At 45.3% G+C, this 17,610-nt stretch overlaps 1 protein-coding gene across 1 annotated transcript in view; it reads right to left on the bottom strand.

Moving 5' to 3' along the window:
* LOC145356182 (2'-5'-oligoadenylate synthase 2-like) overlaps positions 1–17,610 on the bottom strand; it is a 59,005-nt gene that overhangs the window by 33,195 nt on the left and 8,200 nt on the right. The window contains exons 2-6 of the mRNA XM_080208792.1: positions 17,247–17,547; positions 12,272–12,447; positions 10,145–10,395; positions 8,166–8,298; positions 5,547–6,014 (exon numbers count right to left, since the gene is read on the bottom strand). Of these exons, the coding sequence (XP_080064918.1) occupies positions 5,547–6,014; positions 8,166–8,298; positions 10,145–10,395; positions 12,272–12,447; positions 17,247–17,547 (1,329 nt within the window). The remainder of the gene's footprint in view (positions 1–5,546; positions 6,015–8,165; positions 8,299–10,144; positions 10,396–12,271; positions 12,448–17,246; positions 17,548–17,610) is intronic.

Raw genomic sequence — 17,610 nt, forward strand, 5'->3', positions numbered from 1 at the left:
GATTGAATCCAATCTTTACAGAAAAGGAAAAAGAGGAGCTGACTGAGATGGGAGCTAGGGAAACTGAGGAAGGAAAATGGGTACTGCCAGATGGAAGAGAAATGATAAATAAACAAGTAATGGGGGAAATCATGGCCCACTTACATCAGGGAAGTCACTGGGGAGCCCAAGCCATGTGCGATATAGTACTGAGAAAATATGGTTGTAAGGGAATCCATACTATAGCAAAGCAGGTCTGTGGGGGATGCATAATATGTAAAAAACGTCAACAAGAAGGCGCTGCGAAAACCCCCATTGGGAGGAAGGGAACCAGGCCTCAGACCGTTCCAGAGTATTCAGTTAGATTTCACCGAACTGCCCTTGGTGGGGAGGTTAAAATACATCTTGGTCCTAGTTGACCACTTGACCGGATGGGTGGAGGCATACCCGATGGCCTCAGCAACCTCAGGAGGGGTCTCGAAGATTATACTCGAACAAATAGTGCCTAGATATGGTTTGGTAGAGAATGTAGATTCTGATCAGGGAAGCCATTTTACATCAAAGGTGCTTCAGGGGATAATGAAAGGATTAGGAATATCATGGGATTTTCACACACCTTGGCATCCACCCTCCTCTGGACGGGTGGAACGAATGAACCAAACCCTTATAAAGCATTTATCTAAGCTGATAATAGAAACGAAACTCCCTTGGACTAAGTGCTTACCAGTAGCACTTTTGCGTATTCGTACAGCTCCTCGAAAGGATTTGGGTTTATCCCCCTATGAAATGATGTTGGACTGCCTTATATTGGAGCAGTCGGGGAGTTACCGGTTCCTGAAATGAATGATCAATTTGTAAAGAAATATATACTGGGTCTGTCCTCCTCGATATCTTCCCTTAGGGAACAAGGATTATTGTTGCAGACTCCACCCCTCGACTTCACAGTACATACAATCCGACCAGGAGATTGGGTCCTGGTAAAGTCATGGAAAGAAACTAAGCTACAACTGGAATGGGAGGAACCATATCAAGCACCCCTAACAACTGAGACAGCGATCAGGACTGCTGAGAAGGGGTGGACACATCGTACTAGAATCAAGGGACTGGTAAAACCCCTAGACAGCTCCAACATGTGGGTGGTGAAACCAGCTGAAGAATCTCTGAAGCTGAAATTTAAAAGACTCTGAATAACCAATTTTTAGTAGCGGTGTGAGCGCGGGAAAAGAACTGTTTTGAATTAAGTTCTCCCCTGATAGGTGACAAGAGTAGGGTTAGAATGGGTTGGATGGGCCAGCCAATAGCAATATTTGGAATTAAAGGAAGGAGGGAAAGATAGTGAATTGAAATGTTGTTTCCAAATCTATGTAGATAAAAATCTGAAATCACCCGACCGAAAGGAGAAGGTCCCTCAGAACGATCCAGGGGCAGTAAGAGTGGTAGAAGTAAAAGATTTAAGACAGACCCTTGAAATAGGGAGTGGATATGAGGAGACCAATGCCTGGGTAGAATGGGTCAAATACACTGTGAAAAGCTTAAATAAAAGCAATTGCTATGCCTGTGCATCTGGGAGGCCGGTAGCTCAAATAGTACCCTTCCCTCTGGGATGGAAATGCGATAGAAGAGGCATGGAGTGCATGTTAGCCCTGTATCAAGAAAAGGGAGCATGGGGCAACCCGAACTGCACATCCCTATCCCTGATGTTCCCTCCCGTGGAAGCAAAGAACTTAAAAACTCCCCCTCAGTTCCTCGCTGCTGTTGTGAATCACACCTCATGTGTGAACCGACAAGGAACAGAGTTAACTCATAGTATGGGGGAGTTAGAATCATGCTCAGAGGTCAGGAGCATTACAGAGAACGGAATGGGAGGGAACTATTCATCATTGAAAATCCCCAGAGCAGATATATGGTAGTATTGTGGAGGAAGGGTTCTGAGGCCAACTCTACCCCCCCAGTGGAAGGGTACATGTGCAATTGTCCAATTGGCTATACCATTTACCCTGGCATTTGAAGGATCCAAAAGGATCAGGAAAAACAAGAGATCAGTGATAGGAACTTCTTTTGATGAAAAGATATATCTAGATCCCATAGGAGTGCCTCGGGGAATCCCAGATGAATTCAAAGCCCGGAATCAGATTACAGCTGGGTTTGAGTCCTTGCTTTGGTGGGTGACAATAAATAAGAACGTAGATTGGATAAATTATATATATTATAACCAACAGAGACTCATTAACTATACCAGGGATGCTGTCAGGGGGTTGGCGGAACAACTAGACGCCACTAGTAGAATGGCGTGGGAAAATAGGATGGCCTTGGATATGATGTTAGCAGAGAAGGGAGGTGTATGTATAATGTTGGGGGGGGAAAGTATTGTATCTTTATCCCAAATAATACGGCACCTGATGGCTCTATAACCCGAGCCCTACGAGGACTAACAACCTTAGCAGAGGAAATAGCAGAAAACTCTGGGGTAAACAACGTATTCACTGACTGGTTGGAGTCCTGGTTTGGAAAATGGAAAGGAATGGTGGTATCAGTACTAACCTCCTTAATAATAGTGGCAGGAATATTGATAACCGTGGGATGTTGCATAATCCCCTGTGTGAGGGGACTGGTCCAAAGGCTTATTGAAACAACACTAACAAAGAAAATGTCTGCCGTAGATCATGGAGAGAGAATGAATTTATTGGAAATCGGAAATGAACCAGATGATGAAGTAGATAAAACAGTGGAAAAGATGCTCCAGGAATTTGAAATGTAAGGATTTGTGATGGATGTGTTAACAGCAAGTTAAAAAGAAAAGGGGGGAATTGTGAGCAACAGGTAAAGATGCTGTTAACACATATATCTGTACACCATAGAAAAATAGCATAAAGTTAGGTAGACTGGATATAGTCAGGCACATTGATAACCCACATTATGGAAACAACTGTGATTTTAGTCACAAACATAGGGCATAAAATTCGCTGCTGCTAACAGAGCAATAGTCAGGGACAGTAAAAAGACTGCCTGTGGTGTAGGAATAACACCAGATGTGTGGTGTGCAGTGAAGCATACACCACATCCTGAAGGAATGTACGAGGTCCAAGTTATAAAAAGCAAATGGTATACAAGATGTGTTGTTTCTACAACTAAGCATAAAAGGAGGAAAAAGGTCACTGAGATAGTCGGGACAGCAGTGATTAAGTTGGCAAAGGATTGATTACCACCAATCTGAACTGGACATGTAACAGTGTTAGATAAGACGGATGAGTTTACTAATGCACTCTTGTGATAACAGGAGACATTGTTAGATGGGGAGTAGAGGGGATGGAAACTTGGGGCACCTCGAGCCAATAGGGGAATGACAACACATAGATGGGACAGGGACCACCAATTAGGGGAGAACAACACATTGCAAAGCCATTACAATGCTTGTAAAAAAGTATAAAATGTGCTGCAAATCTATATAAGGTGTGCCTATTTTGTTGGACACCCGGTCTTTCAAGAATGTTAAATAAAATATCTTGCTCCTTCGGAACTTGACTTGACTAAATTGTTTGACTGTGAGCTGCGTTTCTCACACAGTGAACTGGAAGATTTTTTTTCTACACGAATGATAATAGCGTTGCTCAGGATAACCTGAAATGAATGTGTTCAGGATGTATTTTAGGATTAGATGTGCCATAGAAGCATCTTGTCAGGAATTTGTGCAGTAACCTCAGCAAGTTCTAGATCAGCAGGGACAAACTAGCCAGTGGGGTTGTGAGGGATGTAACTTGAAGTGAGGCCGCAGTGGCACAGTGGTTAGCACTGCTGCCTCACAGAGCCAGGGACCGGGAATCAATTCTGGCCTTGGGTCACTGTCTGTATGGAGGTTGCACATTCTCCCCATGTCTGCGTGGGTTTCACCCAGGTACTCTGGTTTCCTGCCCACACTCCAAAGATGTGTGGGTTAGGTTGATTGGCCATGATAAATTGACTCTAGTGTGTGGTGTAAATGTGTGTTATGGGAATAGGGCCTGGGGAGGATTGTGGACGGTACAGACTCGATTGGCTGAATGGCCTTCTTCAGCACTGTAGGGATTCTATGATTAGATCCTCATTAAGCCTCCAGATAAGGGCGTTTTTACCAGACTGATTGTTCATCAGCTTAACCTGGCTGTGAAATTCTCCTAGTCGCCACATTCTGGCATTCATTTGGGCCAATGCACCTAACCAGCACATCTTTCAGACTGTGGGAGGAAACCAGAGCACCCAGAGGAAGCCCACGCAGACATGGGGAAAATGTGCAAACTCCATACAGACAGTGGTCCAAGCCGGGCCTCTGGCGCTGTGAAGCAGCAGTGTTAACCTCAGTGCCACTGTGCCGTTCCCATTTCTCCTAAAAACATAAGAACACTAAAGAACTAAATTTGCAAAAGCAAGATCTTAGCTCAAGATGTAATTAAAATTTATTAAAAACGTGAAAAATCATTTTTCAGACAAACAAGACATTAACCTTCGGCTGTGGGAGACCTGCAGATGGTCAAATATGTCTGAGTCAGTACTGAAGACCTCTCCAAAGATCTGAGACACTGAGCCAAAATTTAATACAATTATGCCTCCTATTATCTAAGATATTCCTTCTAATTAGCTTAGACTTGATTTCATTTCACATTAACATAGTTCAAAATATGAGAAATTATCTCAGCCAATTGCAATGCACTACTTGACTTAAAGATATTTCATTTGCCAATCCAAAAACCAGATTTCCTCCCCCTGGCATGGCTCACCTTCTCATTGCTATATCTCTAAGGACGCTACCACTCAAATATCTTCCCACTGGCATCTCTTATTCATTTTAATGGTGTTTAGCATTTACATATAATCAAACTGCTAACATTATCTCATTTGGTGAAAGTCATCTTAATTCTTTTCTTCCCAGCTGTTACTAAAAATTAAACATCTGCCTGTGGCTCTGCTCGCTAACTCAGAATTTCCTCCACAAATAGTAATTGTCAAAGGAAAATAGGGTATGTGTTTGAAAAAGTGGAAATTTCAAGGAATTTTGAATAATTGGATTTCTCTTTCAAATACCCAACACAAACACGATGGTCTAATGGCCTCATTCTGTGCTTTATGAGCCAATGATGCTGTGGTTATTGCAATACATACAACATACTTAACAATCTATTACTGCTTCTTAATATTTAAGCAATCTTAAAATATTCATAATAGTTAAGTATGGTGAATTAATGAATGATCTCCAAATAAGCAAAATCAGTCAAATAATCTATCCTGGTTTGAAGAAGCTGGATTTATTCACTGCTGATATATTTACTGCCAATACATAGTGCAAAATAAATATAAATGATTGTTATTTAGTTAATTGCCTTTTCTTCAATGACTAATAGTCAAAAAAAAATCATAGGATTATATTCACTTTTAGTCTTTAACTTTTTTCAAAAGTGCACACAATTTTTATGTAAATTGAGATATTTTCAGATGCAGAACGATCATTGGAAAGGATTAATTTGCAGTATATAGAATTAAACAATCCAGTTCCATGTCATGGCGCAATTCATTTAAGTCATTGCTGCTGATTTTCAAATCTCTTTGCCCCCACGGAGACGCAAGTTGACGTTGATAGTGGAATGTTGCTTAATGCCATAGTTTTGCAATGTACAGCCATCTTCTAGTGTCTTTGATTCAAAGGTCAGGTAATATTGTTGTGATGCAATGCGCAGCAGAGATTCAATTTTCTTTTTCAGGCTGGAAACTGTGTCATTTGGGGACACAGTAAATGTCACGGTCCGTCCATCTGTATTCCTGACGAATATGTCCATTTCTGTCATGAGTAGCTGGAGCTTTGCATCAAAGAATATTCCGGAATCCCACAAGGATTTGTTGTCAGCCAGAATGGTGTTATTAAACATCAGGCGTTGCTGGGGAGTTGGAATGTTCCATTGTCGCTCGACTTGCTTCTTGATCGTTGAGATCTTGTCGTTGATGTTAAGTTTCAGGCTTAATGACAAACCATCCAATTGAAACACCCTGATTTCAGCACTTTTCATTGGCTAAGACAAGTTTTAAAAAAAATAGAAATATTATGCTTTATTTTGGGAAATGAAAATACTGTTGTGTCTCTTTTTTAGTAAGTACTCCAATAGCTACATCTACCTGTGGTTCTTTCTGTCCCTCCTGACTGATTCTGGTGGGGATGATATCTACATTCCAGTATCTTACACAAGTGGCCACTCTTCTTGTCTGGGCTTTGACCAGGTTTATCTGACTTTTTTGTGTGCAAAACTACAATTCAATTTTTTTTCTCACTCAGGGGCTGATGAGCAAATTTTGGATAAATAATGTTTGACACAACATTGAGCATGAGTTTCAAAAAAAAATTGAGGTGTGAAAGAACCAACTTGCTTAGAAAAAAATGTCAAAGCAATAAATTGATCATTTAAAAATTAGTGATAAATAAGATTGCCCATTCAACTGTGGGAGGGTAAAAGTTTGAGTCCAGCTTACTCCAATTCTCAGGGTGCTCATTCAGTCACCCTCATCCATTGTGGTAGTAGCTGAGAATGCCTATTGTTGCGAGAGCCAGATCTACGCTCACCCTCCCCCTCTCTCTCTATGTACACACTCGCCCCTCACCCCTTTATGTACACACTCACCCTCTCTCTTTCTCTATGCATACCCTCCCCCTCTCTCCTATGCACATCCCCCCCCTTCTCTCTCTATGCACACCCATCCTCTCCCCTCTCTCTCTTTGCACACCCTCCCCCTTGTTCTCTCTTTGCACACCCGCCTTCCCCCTCACTCTCTTTGCACTCCTACCTTCCCCCCTCACTCTCTCTTTGCACACCCACCCTCCCCTCTCTCTCTTTGCACACCCTCCCTCCCTTTCTCTCTCTTTGCACACTGATCCTCCCCTTCTCTCTTTCATTGCACACCCACCCTCCCCTTCTCTCTCTCTATGCACACCCACCCTCCCCGTCTCTCTCTATTCACACCCTCCCCCTCTCCCTTTATGCACATCACTCCCCCTCACATATGTGCAAACTTTCCCTTCTTTCTCTCTGACTCTCTCATACACACATTCTGTTTCTCACACACAAACTCAGTCACTTGCTTTCCCACTCACTCTCTCACGTTCCAATGGACCCCAGTCTCACTCTGGACTCTGCTCCACTCTGGGCCCCCAAGACCCCATTCTTGCTCAGGGTCCTGCTTTCTCCCTACATCTTCCCCACAGGCTACTCTTATTCTGACTCTGCTGACACTCTGGAAAGCACTGCAACTCCGGATCTGGCCCATGCTCCAGACTCCACATTTGTTTCTGGTCCCATTCTCCTTCTAACTCTCCTGGGCCCAACGCTCACTCCTGGGCCCTGCTCTGCCACCAACCTCCACCGCCGCCAGCTCTGACCCCCTCCCACCCCACCCCGCCCCCCCCGCCCCTGCCCCCACCCCACATCCTGTATCCAGATTCTGTTTGCCACTCACCCTGCCCCAACCCCGTCTTAGGTCCCCATTCTTTCCTGGCCCCCCCTCTTCTCCTCCAACCCCTGGCAGCCCCCAGCCCCACTCTTCCCACACCCCCCTTCCCCTGACCATGCTTTGCCCCAAAATTGTGCTCAGTCCAGCCCCCCTCTGCCCCCCACCACCACATAGAATCTGGCGCAGCACTTAGACAACCCAGCCTGGACTGTCAGATTTGTTCAACTATTCGACTAAGTGGGATCCTGTATATCAAGTGTGTGCACACGTACAATATATGGACAGTGAAAATCCCAGCTGATTCTTTCTGCAGCTCCAGTGCAAGGGTGTTGAGGCCAATTGCAGCACTCCCCACATTCAGCTGACATCAGTGAATTCAGAACAGACTGAAAATGGAACCTGGGGGGTTACTGTTGGAGTGAATCTCCAGATATCTCGCTGTGGGAATCCTCACGGGTGTGAAGGAGAGTTGGACAGACAGGCAAAAGGCCTGTTGCCCTCGGACAGAGATTTCCGATCCTGGGGTGGGTCGGACTGGAATATCCCACCCTTGACCTTTGACCTTTGACCTCAGAGAGCTGAGTTCAATCCTGGTCCTGAACCTGAAGTTGCAGTGTACTCTCCATAGCTGGAACTCCCAGATTTCTCAACAGAGTCTTCACAAATCCTACAATTTGTGTCTCCTTGTATCAAAACTTTATTGTTTATTAAAACAGTTTTACCTGGACAGCCCATGCTTGAACTTCAGACACACATGGCATTCTCAGACACTTTCTGGCCTCCTCCACCATCACATGCCACACAGAAGGCATAGCCACATTTCCCGTTGGATCAGCTGGGTCAAGAATTATTGGCCTGAAAAATAAAACCGTTCCAAAACATAATTAACCATAGGCCAGGACTCACTTAGAGGGGCGGGTTCAGCTCAGTTGACTGGACGGCTGCTTTGTAATGTGCAGTGTCGCCCACAGCATGGGTTCAATTCCTGTACCTGCTGAGGTGATTCATGAAAGCCCCACTTTCTCAACCTTGTCCATCGCCTGAGGTGTCGTGACGCCCAGGTTAAATCACCAAAGGTAAGAGCAGCCTATGGCCTTCTGAGATTACGGTGACTTTACCTTTACATACTATATTTGTGATGAGGGTAAATATTTTAAACCTCATCACCATTCAAATCTTTCCCCAAACAACGCTTTCTCTCGGATGCCTTCACCAAGGATCCACATCTCGGATTTCAACCTTTGATTTCAGTATTCGTCCGTCCTGGAACACTCTGTGCATTCAAGCTTCCACATAGTCTCTCAGTACTCAGCCATGCCAACAGAACATCACTGCTTCACAGGCTGGATTAAGACCTTATCAACCTTAGGATCACCATAGGTGCCTTGTTTCTTAGTAGTCAACTTTAAATCTGCTTCAGGCAGTAGTCTTTTTAATTCGGAGCCCATTCCCTGCTCTTTGCTTTAACCTCACTGAATAGGATTTGTCCAGATTCTTATTCTTTGTTCCTCTGACTCAATTGTCCTTCTGGGAAATTCCCTGGTTTCTGGGACTTTCTCCTTTAGTTTCTGGGACTTGTTTTCTGTCCCTCTGCATTGTCCTGCCTGCACTGACAGTCTGTGGAATGCTACTTGCCTCTGGGTTGCCTGGTCCAAACTGACAACTCAAGTGCTTCTGCTTTTCAGTGTGAGCCTCTGACTGCTAGGCAACAGGTTAGTTTCTTTTAAACCCTTTAATTGTTTTACATCGTAAAACCTTATTACAGCGCAGGCAACGTTTAAAGTGAAACTAAAGCTCACAGGCTTGCATCCACCTATTTTAACATGGAGCTAAACTGGAATTTTAACCCTTTTTTAGGGCACAAATGCAGAAATACAAATTAGGTTTAAACTTATGCCTTGTTCCTAATACCCACAATGCAAACATAAATTATTTAAGCCATCTTAAGTGGTTCTAACACAGAGAATTTTAAATATTGTAAATATCTCAAGATGAATGGGGAAGAAACAGATGTTGACCTGTCGTAGAATCGGAGCATCTAACCGAAGGTTTTCAGGCAGTTTGAAAATGGGAAAAGGCATTGTGAGCTGAAGATGTTTATGAAGACTTCCATAATGTGGCAGCAAGATGATGTAAAGCCTTGCTACTGATTGGCAAACAACTTACAATAGGAGGTAGCGGGCATGACTGGAACAGAGGCAGGATAGGGAAAATGGATGAAATGATGATGAGGCTTGTAAATGAGGGTAATATTTCAAACCTTAATTGATGAAGGAGTTAGAGTGGAATTTTTAATGGTAGCTAAGTACAGTCTCACATGAGAATGTAGCATTGTCAGAACTGTTGCCTCATAGACACATTCTAAGAACATGAACACCAGAACTAGGAGCACAAATAGACCACCTGGCCCCTCGAGCCTGCTCCGCCATTCAGTAAGATCATAGCTGATCTTTTCACAAATAACGAAGTATTAATTCTCACTCCTAACATCTAGCTGTGTATCCATCACATTCAAATAGGTATCCAGCATTTCATTTAGTCAACGCCCCATGGTATCAAAGTTAAGGACAGATATTAAAGACTAAGTGAGCTGGACTGTAAACTCTGAACACCCCCCGCCCCCCTCTTGATGCTTTACCATTGCTGTTCAAAGAAGTGGAATTGCTCTAATTGATTTAGTTGCAGTGTGGCTGGAGCTTACCTGTAACCACGGAGTTTCTTCATTAGGAAGTCTGCAGTGACTGTATTGTTGACATCATAGTATTCGGTCCAGTAGATACACAGCTCCTGATATCTGCAGATCAATTCAAGGACTGTGCGGAACCCTTCAGCTGTATTGAATCTCTCCTGCCCATTGCCTTGCTCCCAGGCATAGATAGTCAGCAACTCCACTGCATACTTAGCAGGCAGGCGTTCACCAGGTCTCAGCTCAGATTTTCGTGGCTTGACATACTAGAATAAATGGTTGATAAATATAAATAAACATTGAGTATTAAAAGTATTCAGTCCTTCATCCATCCCATCCAATATTTTTGCTTCCATTCTTCCAAGACCACACAACTTTCCTGATAGGATTGGCCAGAGTTAGACCCAGACCAAAGCTGTAATCTTAGTACCCAGAGTGGCCTTGTTTCATCCTTTTCTCTGTCCATTGGATGATGCCTCATTTCTGTTCAGTATCTCTCCATGAGGCTGAGCACACACACTATTCACGTGCAAACTGTAGCTATGAACCTACAGGATGGTACATTGGAGAGTTAGGATTCAAAGGGAAGCAGCAAGGAGTTGTCGCTTAGATACGGGGCACCTTTCACAACCTCAACATTGCTGAAAGCGCTTCCCAGTAGTGAGGTGTTTTAAAGTTGCAATGCAAGAACCAATTTCCACATAGCAAGATCCCACAATCAACAATGAGTTCAATGGTTAGATTTTCTAACCATTGGTTAGAAAATCATGTTGGTTGAGGTTAAAACTTGTCCAGCAGAACAACCTATTCTTCCTCGAATTATCTTATGGGATATTTTAGGCTTACCTGAGAGGGCTTTGATTGAATATCTGACCTGAAAGTGATTGGGGCAGAAATTTGTTTTGGTCCATGCGCTGTCCTAGGATGGCGTACAGTGTGCTGAAGCCAGACACTCACCTGAAATTGGACCTTGGCTCTTATTAGAAAATTGCTGGAAGATTATGGACTCCTATTGGATATAAAACTGCAGCTACAGATCCCACGGGGACCAAGCTGCCTCCCCAGGAATGACTATCGTTTGGGCTATGACTATTGGGCAGCACAGTGGTTAGTACTGCTGCCTCATAGCACCGGGACCCAGTTTGATTCCCAGCTTAAGTGATGTGTGCACAGAGTCTGCACGTTTGCCCTGTGTCTGCATGGGTTTCCTTCGGGCGCTCCGGTTTCCTCCCACGTAAGGGTGCATTGGCCATGCTAAATTCTCCCTCAGTGTACTCGATCAGGTGCAGGGGAGTGGCGACTAGGGGTTTTCACAATAACTTCATTGCAGTGTTAATGTAAGCCTACTTGTGGCACTAATAAATAAACTAAACTTATCAGATAGGGAGAGGACTGGGGTAGGGGATGAATGAGAATGTGCTGGAAGCAGCAGGAAAGCTGGGAATGCCACCTAGAGGATATCCTTTCTCCACATAAAATATTTAAAACAATATTTAGATAGAAACTGCATGAATAGGAGAAGGCTGTTCAAACTTGCCATTGCAAGGCACAATGTTGAAGGACTGTAAAAGATTTCAGGATAAATTCCTTGATATTTGGCCTTACTGGAAGTAGTTTCAGGTTGAGGGTTCGAGGATCCATGTCTGATCTGTTCTTCCTTTGAAAAGAGCTCCTCCACAGGGCATGAGTTTAGGGAATTTGCTCTTTAATTCCTTTGAAAATTAAGAGCTGATTTTATAGATTTTCAGCCTAAACCAGAAGGTATACAGGAACCTCCCCTTCCTCCAAATTCATTCCAACAGCTTCAGTCAAAGGCAGATTGTAGTCCAGGGGCAATCAGATCTCTAATTATTCTAAATATTGACCCTGACTTTCTATTGGTTCTGACAACCTCCATTGTAACCTCAGCAAAAACAAGTGGAGATCCCGGAGAAACAGCAGAAACTGACGTTTCTCTAAAGAGTGTACCATTCCAGACGCTGGTTTTTAATAAAGGGGAATCCCAGATTAATCTGTGGAGTGTTTGTCATTGGAGTGGGTGGACATTGAGACAGGGAGGGAAGCTATTTTTAAATTTATTCTAATTACAATCCTCCCATGTCCTCGAAGCATTAATAGTTGCCACGCTCCCCAATCACTCACCTGTTTGTACCAATATTTCAGCAGGCGAATCAAGTCTTTCAGTTTTGGTGTACATTCCTTCACAAAGTTCCTCTGAAGCTCAGTAAAACAGGCAGAAAATTCTCCACCTTCAGCTTTATTTTCATTTACTAACTGGATTAGCTCGAGATGGGCTCCATGTGCACTGTTTATTCCCTCTACAAGGAATGAAATGATTAATGAGCAACAGAAAATGTACCATTTGTGATTATCACAAGTGTATGAGCTCGCCTACTGTTTGGCTAAATACATTTTATGGCTGTTCTGTTCCATTTCACAGATTGCTCCGACCCCTTCCTCTCCCCTCCAGAGCTATAATAGGGTTCCATCGGTCTTCACTTTCTACCCCACCAGAGTTTCTATTCACTCTGGCCTGATTTTACCATTTTCATTCTAAGTGTCGAATCTGGGCTTAGTACAGATCCGATTTAGGAATCCACTTTCAGGCACCCCCCATACACTCTGATTGACGCTGTGGGTGGGCCTTAGCGCTGCCGGGACAATCGGAGCTCTGAACTGCGCGTGCGCAATTAGAAAAAGATCGGAAAAAACCTGTGTCAGATTGCTCCCGAGCTGCAGAAAGCAGAGAAAGTGGCCCAGGAGGGGGGGCGAGGAGGGAGGTAGGTAAGGTGTAACTCGGGGGGGGGGGGGGGATCAGATGGATCACTGCTGGGGGGGGCAGAGGGGTCTGCTGCCACTCTGCGGGCGATCGATGGGGGCGGGGGAAGGGGGCAGGGGTGGCGATCGGTCTGGGTAGTGGGAAGGTGGATAAGGGAGGCAGTGATGTGCGTGGATAGTGGGGGAGGGGTGGATACATACACACACATCACTGCCCTCCTTATCCACCCCCCCACTACCCAGACCCATTGCCACCCCTGCCCCCCTCCACTCCCACCAATCACCCGCAGAGTGGCAGCGGACCACCCTTCCCCCCTCCGCCAGAGATCCATCTGCCCCCTGACCAAAGATCCATCTGCACCCTGCCCCAGAGATCCATCTGCCCCCCCACCAAAGATCCACCTGCACCCTGCCCCAGAGATCCATCTGCCCACCCCCACCAGAGATCCATCTGCACCCTGCCCCAGAGATCCATCTGCCCACCCCCACCAGAGATCCATCTGCCCCCTGACCAAAGATCCATCTGCACCCTGCCCCAGAGATCCATCTGCACCCTGCCCCAGAGATCCATCTGCACCCTGCCCCAGAGATCCATCTGCACCCTGCCCCAGAGATCCATCTGCCCACCCCCACCAGAGATCCATCTGCACCCTGCCCCAGAGATCCATCTGCCCACCCCCACCAGAGATCCATCTGCCCCCCGACCAAAGATCCATCTGCCCACCCTGCCCCAGAGATCCACCTGCCCCCTGCCCCAGAGATCCATCTGCCCCCTGCCCCAGAGATCCATCTGCACCCTGCCCCAGAGATCCATCTGCACCCTGCCCCAGAGATCCATCTGCCCACCCCCACCAGAGATCCACCTGACCCATGTCCCTCCTCCCCCAATCCCCCAAGACAACGTTCTGGCCTCACTCCTCCCCACCCCCAAAAATGCTCTGACCTCACTCCCCCTCCCTTCCAGAACAACATCTGACCTGCCTCCCTCCCTCCATCACCACCAGACTACGATCTGACTTCACTCCCCTCCTCCAACCAGAGAATGATCTGACCCACCTCCACCCTCACCCCCACCACTGGTCTGAGTCAGAGAACAGTTGCAAACACTGAATGTGCTCTTCAGAGGCTGGAGCACCCGACTCAGACTTTTATTCAGCAGGTCCCTAAAAGCACGGTTCCAGATCGGCAAACCGTGGTGGTAAAGGGGGAAATGCTGATAGAGTTGGGCGGACAGATCATTAATTCAATTTAAATGCTTGCAAATGCATTTAAATTGTCGTTGCGCCCGAATTGGGCATGGAACGGATCCCCGCCATTCGCGGGTCTCGGTAAAGTGGCAATCTGCACGGACTCGGGTGCAGATCGCGATAAAGGTCTCACACCCGACTTTACCACAGTTTCCTGCCCAAAAATGGTGCAAATTGTTGGTAAAATCAGGCCCACAGTGTCACAGATTCATTCTGGAAATCACACAAAAGGAGAATGGTGGGATTTACTCCCATTTTCCCACACGGTGGGAACTTAGAATTTTTTTGGGAGAATCCTGGCCATTGTCTTGATATGAAAAATAATCAGCTGGATAAGTTACCAGAGTACTTACCACAAGCTCAGAGTGGCTGTGGAACTATACGGTGTGCTTTAGAAAGGTGGGAAAAGATGCCAAAATTCAGAGATAAACATTACTGGTTAGATTTTGTCTCTTTGAATTAAAACGTTTGTAAAGTTGGTGGCATAGTGGACAGTGAAGAAGGTTATCTCGGATTGCAATGGGATCTTGATCAATTGAGCCAGTGGGCCGATGAATGGCAAATGGAGTTTAATTTAGATGAATGTGAGGTACCATTTCGGTAGATCGAATCGGGGCAGGACTTACTCAGTTAATGGTAGGGCCTTGGGGAGAGCTACAGAACAGAGAGATCTAGGGATACAGGTTCATAGCTCCTTGAAAGTCAAGTCACAGGTGGACAGAGTGGTGAAGAAAGCATTCAGCATGCTTGGTTTCATTGGTCAGAATATTGAATACAGGAGTTGGGACGTCTTGTTGAAGTTGTACAAGGCAGCTCACCATCATCTTCTCAAGGGCAACTAGGGATGGGCAATAAATGCTGGCCAGCCAGCGATGCCCATGTCCCATGAACAAATAAAAAACTCTTTTCCCAAAGATAAGGGAGTCTAAAACTAGGCTCATAGATTTAAGTTGTGAAAGGAGAGATACAAGACTGTTTTCACTCACAGGGTGGAGTGTTTGGAACAAGCTGCCAGAGGCAATAGTAGAGGCAGGTACAATTTTGTCTTTTAAAAAGCATTTAGTCAGTTCCATGGGTATGATGGATATAGAGAGATATGGGCCAAACATGGACAATTGGGATTAACTTAGTGGTAAAAACTGTGCAGTGTGGACAAGTTGGGCCAAAGGGCCTGTTTCCATGCTGTAAACCTCGTTGTATCCTAACCTTTCTGACAACATCATCTTAATACCAAACTGCGTTAATGCCAGTGCTAAAATACTGTCAGTTATAAACTCCTCAGTGTCTGTGACTGGCTGTTGTGGTCTGATCCACTCAGAAAATACTTTGAAAATATTCTCCCTCTACAATGATAACTCTAATAACTAAATATGGAATTCAATGACCATATCACCTTAACTAACAATAGGATACGCGGTGAAGGAGAGACAATAACACCCGCTTGATGAGTAAGAACATAAGAAATAGGAGCAGGAGTAGGCCATCTAGCCCTTCGAGCCTGCCCCGCCATTCAATAAGATCATGGCTGATCTGTCGTGGCTCAGTTCCACATTCCCGCCCTCTCCCCATAACCCTTAATCCCCTCGCTTATCAAAAACCCATCAACCCGCATCTTAAAAATATTTAGCGAGGCAGCCTCCACCACTTCAACGGGCAGAGAATTCCAGAGATTCACCACCCTTTAAGTGAAGAAGTTCCTCCTCAACTCCGATCTAAACTGCACCCTCCCCTCATCTTGAGGCTGTGCCCTCTGGTCCTGCTGTCCTTTCTGAGCGGGAAGAATCTCTCTACCTCTACCCTATCCATCCCCTTCATTATCTTATACGTCTCAATGAGATCCCCCCTCATCCTTCTAAACTCCAACGAGTACAAACCCAGTCTTTTCAGCCTCTCTTCATAATCCAACCCCCTCATCTCTGGTATCAGCCTAGTAAACCTCCTCTGCACTCCCTCCAAGGCCAAAATATCCTTGCGCAAGTGCGGCGACCAAAACTGCACACAGTACTCCAGCTGCGGCCTCACCAGTGCCCTATACAGCCGCAGCAAGACCTCCCTACTTTTATATTCAATCCCCCTCGCTATGAAGGCCAGCATCCCATTTGCCTTCCTGATCACCTGCTGCACCTGCAGACTGGGTTTTTGCGACTCGTGCACAGGGCCCCCAGGTCCCTCTGCACCGTAGCATGCTGCAGCTTTTCGCCCTTTAAATAGTAATCCCTCCTACTATTATTCCTGCCAAAGTGGATAACCTCACACTTGCTAACATTGTACTCCATCTGCCAGGTCCTCGCCCACTCGCTCAGCCTATCCAGATCCCTCTGCAGACTTTCCACACCCTCCGCACAATTTGCTTTTCCACTTATCTTTGTGTCATCAGCAAATTTCGTCAGCCTACACTCAGCCCCCTCCTCCAGATCATCTATATAAATGGTAAATAGTTGAGGCCCCAGCACCGATCCCTGCGGCACTCCACTAGTCACCAACCGCCAATCCGAATAGCACCCATTGATACCAACTCTCTGCCTCCTATTAGACAGCCAATCCTCTATCCACGCTAACACCTTACCCCCAACTCCATGCCCCCTAACCTTCTGAAGCAACCTTTTGTGCGGCACCTTATCAAACGCCTTCTGAAAATCGAGAAACACCACATCCACCTGTTCCCCTCTGTCTACCGCACCAGTCACATCCTCATAGAAATCCAATAAATTTGTCAGACACGACTTCCCCTTAACGAATCCGTGCTGCGTCTACTCTATCAAACAATTCTTCTCTAGGTGCCTCGCTATTTCTTCTTTGATGACGGATTCAAGCATTTTTCCCACAACAGACGTTAAACTAACCGGCCTATACTTCCCTGCCTTTTGCCTGCTTCCCTTTTTAAACAGCGGCATAACATTAGCCGTTTTCCAATCTTCCGGCACTTCCCTGGAATCCAGCGACGTTTAGAAAATAATCACCAAGGCATCCACTATCACCTCCATCATTTCCTTCAGAACCCTCGGATGCATTCCTTCCGGAGTAGCAGAGGATCACGTAGATTTAAAATTGAACTTGAGCTTTAGTGATTTAATTCTGACACAATTTCTTACCCAGTGCATCAAAGGTTGGCAAAATATCGAAATCCACTATGTCTGAACTTTTCTTTTTTGATTGGATTGAAAAGCTCAGGGATTTGGGTGGGATATTGCTGTTTGGTGGAATATTGATAGTGATATCACTGATGTCATAGGCGATGCTTCGTGCACACTGTGTCAACATTGCCTGAATTTCTTCCAGAATTTTACCCCTCTTGTCTCTCAGCTCCTGGAAACTCGGGAAACAATTGAGGAAGACAACCAGATCCGCATCGGAATTGTTTTTTAAAGCTGTTCCTTTGCCTGACGACCCTCCCTGAGGAGCAAGAATAAACTATCAGTTGTGATTATTCTAGTGACCGGTGGACTTACCATTTCA

Source organism: Carcharhinus amblyrhynchos, chromosome 20, assembly GCF_965287045.1.
Source record: "Carcharhinus amblyrhynchos chromosome 20, sCarAmb.v2.hapA, whole genome shotgun sequence".
Taxonomy (NCBI): Eukaryota; Metazoa; Chordata; class Chondrichthyes; order Carcharhiniformes; family Carcharhinidae; genus Carcharhinus; species Carcharhinus amblyrhynchos.